General features: G+C 43.6%; 1 protein-coding gene across 1 annotated transcript; it reads right to left on the bottom strand.

Annotated features, from left to right (window-relative positions):
- Positions 1-3,625: 3,625 nt before the first annotated feature.
- On the bottom strand, positions 3,626-6,797 carry LOC128445147 (general transcription and DNA repair factor IIH helicase subunit XPB-like). Its single transcript, XM_053428213.1, has 4 exons — positions 6,743-6,797; positions 5,605-5,723; positions 4,867-5,016; positions 3,626-4,759 (listed from the first exon to the last, which is right to left on the bottom strand). The coding sequence occupies exons 1-4, from the start codon at positions 6,795-6,797 to the stop codon at positions 4,625-4,627; spliced, it is 459 nt and encodes a 152-aa protein (XP_053284188.1). The 3' UTR covers positions 3,626-4,624.
- Between the last annotated feature and the right edge of the window lie 2,964 nt (positions 6,798-9,761).

Here is a 9,761-nt window from a genome sequence, read left to right on the forward strand (position 1 = left end):
ACAAAGTTTTATCCTCCATTCAGTCTACAGAGGAAAAAAACAGTCTCATAATGCTACGTGTCTTTACTGAGCCAGATTAAAACTCAGCCGTTGAGGGTGTTGGTCTGGGGGTTGCCATCTATAAAACAATAGATAGAAAGCAGAACATCCATCCTGAAATAGTGCATATTTTTTGTGCAATAACAAAAGTGCAAACAGAATGTCTGTAGAAAAATTCTAAACATATTTGTGCCTCAAAGGCAATGACTGTAGGCTACAGTTGTAGTAATACAGGAAGAAAAAAAATCATGAACTCAACAGCTCAATACCACATTACTTTTTCCACTTGTATTTCTTTCTAAAGCAGTGTCGGCGTCTGTGTCACTGTCACCCATGCTGCTTTGTTGTCTTCTACTATCTTCTCCTTATACTTACTTATCTTCCACTATCTTCTCCGTGAGCAACAGTACCTCCTCGACCAATGGGATGAGCGTATTCTGTATCATCGTACACGTGTGTGAATATGCCCTCAGCTCATTGATCCCAGAGCAGGACATTGCCTGGGAACAAGTTTACCTTAAATTTTCACATCAAGCAGTGTTAATTTTGTTAGCTATTTTTGATTTAGTCTTAGTCTTAGTCTTTAGACGAAAATGCATATTAGTTTTAGTCACATTTTAATCCTTCTTAGTTTTAGTCTAGCTTGCAGTACTTAGGTTGTCCATTAGATATCCCACCTGCCATAGGTCTATATCAGGGGTCGGCAACCTTTACTATCAAAAGAGCCATTTTGCCCCCCTCCTCCCGCTTTTTGAGTCCTCCCCATATTTGAAATGTATGAAATAAGAAGAACCCTATTTTGAAATAAATAAAAACAACATAAATGCAATCGTATATATTTTTGTTGGGGAATGTAAAAACAAAAAGTGAGAGCAGGTCAGACTGGAGGCAAACACAGATACTGAAGCTCGGTAGAAACCAACTGCAGCTTCTGCTCTGATCAAGAAGCTGGTGCTGATCTCTGAGCAGCTGAGGCCAGAGAAACTCTGTGTTTTCAGTGTTTCCACTGTTCAAAAGCAGCCAGTGAGTTAGTGAGCGGCTGCTTCACGTGAACGAGCTCTGATCTCACTGTCAGTGTTGCCAACTCATCAGTAAGGAAAGTAGCTATTGGCTGTCCTAAACGTCGCTAGATGTCGCTAAATTACGTCATCGCCTAATTTGCATAATGTAATGGTCGCTATAGGACGTACAGAAAGTGAGAAAAAAACACCATAAATATGTCTAGAACTTAAAAAAAGCTTTCTTCTACAGAAGTGTATTACATTCACTTCACAAAAAAATTAATCTGAATTTCTGGTATAATTATCTCGGAAATTCCGAGACAAATGCCCCAAAAAATTTAAAATAAAAGTGAATGCAATACGCTTCCGTATTCTTCTGTTGAATCTTTTTTATTTTTTCTTGCCATTGAAATAGGCCATCACTTCTCTAGACCCACATACATAAATCGATTTTGTCCTGTATTGTTAAATGTTGGAATATCAAATTCAATCAAAAGGCTGTTATGTGGGGTGGAACTTGTGAGTTGTGGTCCAACCCTCCTCCTTGTATGTGCGCCGCAGGATGATGTGCGCCCCAAGATGATGTGGGTGATGATGATGTGCGCCGCACGATGAGGTGCGCCGCAGGATGTTGTGCGCCGCACGATGATGTGCGCCGATGTGCGCCCCAGGATGATATGATGTGCGCCGCACGATGATGTGCGGTGATGATGTGCGCCACAGGATGATGTGGTTGATGATGATGTTCGCCCCAAGATGATATGCGGTGATGATGTGCGCCGCAGGATGATGTGCGCCGCAGTATGATGTGCGGTGATGATGATATGCGCCACAAGATGATGTGCGGTGATGATGTGCACCGCAGGATGATGTGCGCCGATGTGCGCCGCAGGATGATGTGCGCCGCACGATGATGTGGGTGATGATGATGTGCGCCGCAGGATGATGTGCGCCGCAGTATGATGTGGGTGATGATGATGTGCGCCGCAGGATGATGTGCGCCGCAGTATGATGTGCGCCCCCGGATGATGTGCGGTGATGATGATATGCGCCACAAGATGATGTGCGGTGATGATGTGCACCGCAGGATGATGTGCGCCGCACGATGATGTGCGCCGCACGATGATGTGGGTGATGATGATGTGCGCCGCAGGATGATGTGCGCCGCAGTATGATGTGCGCCCCCGGATGATGTGCGGTGATGATGATATGCGCCACAAGATGATGTGCGGTGATGATGTGCACCGCAGGATGATGTGCGCCGCACGATGATGTGGGTGATGATGATGTGCGCCGCAGGATGATGTGCGCCGCAGTATGATGTGCGCCCCCGGATGATGTGCGGTGATGATGATATGCGCCACAAGATGATGTGCGGTGATGATGTGCACCGCAGGACGATGTGCGCCGCACGATGAGTTGCGCCGCAGTATGAGGTGAGCCGCAGGATGAAGTGCGCTGCAAGATGATGTGCACTGCAGGATGATGTGCGCCGCACTATGAGGTGAGCCGCAGGATGATGTGCGCTGCAGGATGATGTGCGCCGCAAGATGATGTGCGGTGATGATCAGTGGTGTTTCTACATTAGAGGCAGGTGGGGCACTGCCCCACCAGATGGTGCTGTTGTGCAGAAAGCTCAATACATCTGTATTTTGTGGCAAAATATATTTTATTTTATTTTTTATGCAAAGTAGCGTGAATGTGTGTGTGAATAAACTTGACTCACAAGCATTATAGTCTTGTTTTGGAGTCATTTGATTCTTGTGTTTTTCTGTCTGTGTGCTTGCTCTGTGAAACGCTTCTCTCTTGCCGTCGGTCTCTGCTCTGGGGCAACGGCCCAAGCTTAAGACCGTTGCCATGGAAACACCAATGAAGTACATTTAACTGGTGTGTCCCCGTGTTTGATCCGAGTCGTGTCGCTTCCTCTTCTCATCTCCTCTACGGAGTTTACTCACACACCGAAACAGGTGAGGCAGTGATGAGGGAGAAGAGGAGGTGAACGGGGTGATGCATGTCCAACAGTGGAAACACAGAGTGTGAACACAGAGTTTCCACTACAGATCAAAGCTGTAAAACAATGAGCGTTGGTTTGTGCCGGGTCCGAGTCTCTGTCTGAGTGTCCTCCCTCCACGCTCCTGCTGCACGCTCAGATGTATATGACACACAGACTTCAATTCTAGAATCATCTCTTTTTGTAAAATATTATATTTTCCTAATGTGACACGTTTTGATGGTTCAAAAGTTTAATCCCGTGTAAAAAAATAAATAATCCAAAGACTTCTTTTCCAAAAAACATTTAGCGACATTACAAAGTAATTTCTCTAACAATTCATATTAACTAACAATAACATCATGGGGCACAACAAGGAACACTGATCCGTATTATCCATAGATTTATGTGGATTCAATTTGTGATGTATAAACCTTTCAAATCTTGGCCACATTAACTCAAGAGCTGATTAACAAAGGTCCATTCGGTTTTCATTCTGAGAAAATGCAGTTCTGTGAAACCACCTCAAACAGTTGATAAGCAACAGAGTAGGTATACTGTATAACAAAAGGACCCCCCCCCCCCCACACACACACTTCACACGTCTTCTTTCATTCGGGTAAACCAATCACCAGTTGTTAACACATTCACTGGTCTGTAAATGTTTAGCAAGCTACACTTTAAAAGAGTTCTGATGGACCGTGTACAGTCTGCAGGAGGCGCAGGGCTTATCTCAGTGTGGAGCTAACACAGGCAGGAGTTTCACGTGGAACATTTCTCCTAAACCTAACGGTGAATTCAGCCCCTTTCCCATAGAGATGAATGTTGCATGGGGCTAGATGGCACAAATGTGAAATATTTGCACGTTATTCATGTCTCTGTGTCAGGAAGCACTCACGCTGTCGTTAACTTGGGCCAAACTTTTGGTGTGATATTCTTAAAGTGGATTTCTGAACTTAAAATTGCCTTTATTTACAATTCAGAGATAAAACGCACTGAGTTAAACCTATGTTAAGTTACAAAAGACAATCAAGTTATATATCTCACAAAAAAAGAATACTCTGACGGATTTCTTTTTTTACATTTTACACAATCAAACATTTAATTGGGCTCTGTCTATTCCCTGACCCCTCTCGTCCATATCTCCACCACAATGCATGTTTGAATCAACCTTGATAGTTTTGGTCCTCCCAAGCCAATGAGCTTCAACTCTGTCCTGAGTTCCCACAATGCACATATTTGACCAACCAAGCCGTAGGTAGAGCCCTTCAAGAGGAAATTAGTTTGGCAGCCTGCACCAGGCACCAGGCTCTCGATGCAGGTGTGTGGGTTTTTTGGAATATCTTAAACAAACCCAAATAAACCTAAACTCTCACCTCTCACTGTCCCCAGATTTTACTAATGCCAAATCCCCAATAGGATCAAAGTTTTTGTGATGTATAAGCCTTTCAAATCTTTGCCACATTAACTCAAAAGCTGATTAACAAGGTCAATTTGGTTTATATTCTGAGAAAATGCAGTTCTGTGAAACCACCTCAAACAGTTGATAAGCAACAGAGTAGGTATTTGGGTGTGAACGTCTCAGTCAGTGCATCTATTTTCTGAAGCGTTTGAACAGCGGATGAATGCCCTTGAGTTGGGAGGATTTGCTGCCTCTGCTGTGATATTCCATGTAGACTGCGTCATCTGCACCGGACATGGAGCTCATGGTGCCCGTTCGCCTCGAGAACTGATAAGGAAGCAGAGAGAGATGACATTCAATTAGTTTGACAATTCACAAAAACAACAGTAAGCATGTAAGAGTTTTCTGAGTAAGAGTTTGGCGAAGGTCTTCACCTGTGGTCGTGTGCCAAACTCCCCGGCCACCACTTCCTCCTCAGCGTCCAGGTCGGACGCAGCGAGGACCTTCATCAGCAGCTGCTGTTGCTCATCTCTGGTGGAAAACATCAAGTCTTCTTCTTCCATACCGGCCAACTTAGTGATGACCTATAAAAGAGGAGGAACTCGCCAAATTAGAACCAGTATTCTTTAACGAGAACAGAACGGGGTGTCACATAAACAAAGATCCAAGATCACAGCACAAAGATTTTCTTATTTATAAAGATTTTTCCAGTCTTCCTGCAGAACATTCATTTGAAATTGTAATGGCTGAATGCTATTTTACATATTTACAACAAATACAAGTCTAGATAAAATCTATTTTTCACCAAGTTTGTCATTTTGTCAATCAACTTTAGCTCCATCTCTCTAAATGAATAGATTCAGCAGATCAGGTGCAGCTCTCTTTGGATATAACATATCTCTGTGATTGAAAGATGAGTTTTCTCAAACCAGATTCTTTTCTGGTCCATTTATTGTTCCTCTTATGTAAAACTATTGTTTGCTTTTGCCAGAATCACTGTCACATTTCAGCGTTGATGAGCATGGAGGCAGATCCCGGGCAAGATTAAACCTGATGAACCAAAGACCTCCGTCAACATATTATCAGGCAGCAACGCGTCTGGAGCTAGTGTATAAATAACGGAGACAATCTGCCACAAGAACCTAGAGGAAACACAAAGAGCGGGAAAGCACCTTAAAGCTGTAGCCCTGGTCCACCAAGAATCTCTGCCTCTTGGTAGAGTACGCCATCTCCTGTGTGTCCTGGGACACCAGCGAATAGAAGTAGGCATTGTACTCCTCTGCAACCATTCCTATAAAAGTCAAAAACAGTCATGTCAGCATTTGTCATGTGTGAGCAAACAATCCCAGTGGTTTCTTTGTTGTTGTCGCAGAGTTGCGAAAGTCGTACTCTGCCAGGAGGGGGTAGCTTTTACGTTAGGTTGTGTTCATGAGGTTTTGTATGAATATGAGTACATCTACTCTTTAATTTAACTTCCATGTTGGTTTCTGTGCAGAGTAAAAAGCTGCATAGAAAACCTCGTGGTCGGATATTCTCACGTTTCCCTTTCTCAAATATTAGGATTTCTTTCACTAATGAAAACTGTCATTTGCAGCCCCAGACAATTATATTCCAAATTAAAGAACTATATGGTTCTTAACAAAAAAGAATACTCTGACGGATTTCTTCTTTTACATTTTACACTATCAAACATTTAATTGAGTCTCTGTCTATTCCCTGACCCCTCTCGTCCATATCTCCGCCACCATGCGCGTTTGAATCAACCTTGATAGTTTTGGTCCTCCCAAGCCAATGAGCTTCAACTCTTTCCTGAGTTCCCACAATGCACATATTTGACCAACCAAGCCGTAGGTAGAGCCCTTCAAGGGGAAATTAGTCTGGCAGCCTGCACCAGGCACCAGGCTCTCGATGCAGGTGTGTGGTTTTTTGGGAATATCTTAAACAAACCCAAATAAACCTAAACAAACTCTCACCTCTCACTGTCCCCAGATTTTACTAATGCCAAATCCCCAATAGGATCAAAGTTTTATCCTCCATTCAGTCTTCAAGGGAAAAACAGTCTCATATTGTTACGTTTCTTTACTGAGCCAGATTAAACTCAGCCGTTGAGGGTGTTGGTCTGGGAGTGTGATGTTTTTGGCCAGTGGTGACTGTCAAATCGAATTCCTGACAGGATAAACTCTGGTTTTGAATGCAGCCATTATTTTGTCTGGAATAGGTGCACCAAACATTTAACTGGTGTGTCTCTGTGTTTGATCCGAGTCGTGACGCTTCCTCTTCTCATCTCCTCTATGGAGTTTACTCACTCACCGAAAACAGGTGAGGCAGTGATGAGGGAGAAGAGGAGGTGAACGGGGTGATGCATGTCCAACAGTGGAAACACAGAGTGTGAATACAGAGTTTCCTCTACAGATCAAAGCTGTAAAACAGTGAGCGTTAGTTTGTGCCGGGTCCGAGTCTCTGTCTGAGTGTCCTCCCTCCACGCTCCTGCTGCACGCTCAGATGTATATGACACACAGACTTCAATTCTAGAATCATCTCTTCTTGTAAAATATTATATTTTCCTAATGTGACACGTTTTGATGGTTCAAAAGTTTAATCCCGTGAATAAAATAAATAATCCTAAGACTTCTTTTCCAAAAAGCATTTAGCAACATTACAAAAAAAATTCTCTAACAATTCATAATAACTAACAATAACATCATGGGGCACAACCAGGAACACTGATCCGTATTATCCACCGATTTATGTGGATTCAATTTGTGATGTATAAACCTTTCAAATCTTGGCCACATTAACTCAAGAGCTGATTAACAAAGGGTCAATGCGGTTTTCATTCTGAGAAAATGCAGTTTGAACAGCGGATGAATGCCCTTGAGTTGGGAGGATTTGCTGCCTCTGCTGTGATATTCCATGTAGACGGCGTGTCTACCAAGCCTCTGGGCCTCCTGCCTGCGAGACCCCCCATGGAAGGAGATCTGGATCAGAACATTGGCTTCTGGCAAATCAAATGAGGTGTCTCCAACCTGTTTGAGAGATGTAGAAATGCGATATTACCACTGTATCGATGTCATCACCGTGCATTTACTGTTTTATTGAAAGGCCACGTCCAGTGTGAATTTCTCTTGTGTCAAGCACAATTTCGTCTGCCTGTTAGTGCATCTGTATACAGTCAAAAAGTTCTTGGGGATGCATGACAGTTTGTGTGTGTATGTTGGGGGGCACCAATTTGAGGGAGCATGTCTGAACATGTCACTGTGCAGCATCAGTTCTCCCGTGGAATCGTTTAGAAATGAACTATCCCTCTCATAATATAAAATCCTCAAGTTCCTATTGTACAGAAAAATAGGTATACCACCTGCTGCAGTTTTAGTTTTTATTTACTTTGCTTATTTACACAATATAAGCTGATATACATACTTGAAATGTGTCGTCTTAAATGATAGTTCCCAGAGAGCTTTCATCCTCCCTTCAGTACAATGTAATGCTCGGGAATACAATAACATTAACATTCAAATTCCCTATTAAATGGAATGTTAAACCGTAATGCATAAATTCATCATGGTGAATCCTGTGAAAACCTTAAAAAAAATATGGTATTTATTATAACTATAATGAAAATATATTTGTTTTAATTCTTTGAAAAACCTGATGCCCAATTTTACCCACAATGCACTTCAATGTGTAAAATCAGATCAGAGGAGATCATCACTTTTATTCAACAGAATAATGTCTTATAACACAATATATACAAAATCCTTCAGGTAAAAAAACTATTTGCAGCTAATGTAATGTGCAGGATAACGTCTCAGTGAAAATTATTCCTGACATTTTTCCTGTAGAAAAAACTCATCTATATGAAATCTCATACCTGTCCGATGAGACCTTCCCTCGTGTTCTGCACATGTGACGACTTCTCGTGTTCCCTGGTTCTCTCTCTCTCCCTCCCTGTTGTCCACCTCATCCAGCTGCGGGGTCGAGCGAGCCAAGTGGGCCATCTTAGCCAGGTTGGAGCCCGGCTGAGGCTGAGGGGGTTGCTGTGCCGGTGGCTGTGGCGGAGGGGGAAGGATCAACTGCGTGGGCCGGGAGGCACCTGGGAGTGGGAGCATGGGCCTCCTCTGGGACTTGATGTTTAGGCGCTTCAGGTTGGGGGGCGGCGGTCGAGGCGGGGGGTTGATGCTGGCCTCGCTGAAGCGACGGGTGTCCTGCTGCATCAACGCGTTGTGAGCTGCCATCATCGGGGTCATGAGTCTGCCATGCTGGTCCACTCTAATCATCCCGCCTGTGTTAGCCCGAGGCCGCGGTCCGCCGAGAACCGACTCCAGGCTCTGAGACAACCCTGAGACACAAAGAGTCGTTGTAACGCAGGAAATACACGATTACAGAATCAGTGCTGAGAAAACCAACCTGGTTTAGCCTAAAATGGCCACTAGGGGGCAGACTGGTCAAATGTGACTGAATGAGTGAGTGGTTTAACAAACAAACCTTTGGAAGCCAAGTGATTTATGGGAGATAAAGGGATGCAAATTAAGTGAAATGAAAATAATTGCACAACTGAATAAAGAAATATAATTTAAATAACAAGCAAGTAGGTAGTAGGTCATGATCAATGTATTTATATAGATATTTATAAAGACCCTTGAAAGCTCTTTACAGTACAAGTTGCTTTCACTCGTTCCCGCACACATTCAGTAACTTGCCCAAGGACACTTGTAGACTGGAGGTGCTGGGATTGAACCACCAGCCTTCTAGATTTGGTTTGTAGAATTGTACATTCTACAAACCACGGTCCTGCTGTTTTCAGACGAGGACCAAGACAATATTATAATACCAGGAGATGCATGGTTCTATCCTGCTGCTGACGTTATATTGTCTCATGGTCTTTGCAGCTCCGCTCACCATGTTCTGCAGCTGTTTGTGTTTTCAGTCCCTACCTGCCATTTTCTGCAGATTGGATCCGTGCTTCTCTCTGACAGGGTTCGTCCTCCAGCTGCCGCTGCTGTTGCACAGCTCACAAAAGTGAAAACAGTTAGTTTGACAGCTTTGACTCACAGATTGACAGCAGGGGAAAGGTCCGCGCTGCAGTCTGGTTATCTTTCTGTAATAAAGCTCAGGGACTCGGGCAGCGGAGGTGGGAGTTTACATGATTTTATAAATGGTAAAGGCAGAGGAAAAACAGGGGGAATTTGTATCTGTATTTTATGCAAAGGAACCGAAACCGAGCCCAATGCTTTTCCCCATTTTAGACACGTGAAAAATATCAAGTAGACAGATGAGCCCAGGTAAATCAACGAGGAGGATGAGGGGTGTGACTGACTCGTCCAGGCTC

This window comes from Pleuronectes platessa, chromosome 1 (genome assembly GCF_947347685.1).
Source record: "Pleuronectes platessa chromosome 1, fPlePla1.1, whole genome shotgun sequence".
NCBI lineage: Eukaryota > Metazoa > Chordata > Actinopteri > Pleuronectiformes > Pleuronectidae > Pleuronectes > Pleuronectes platessa.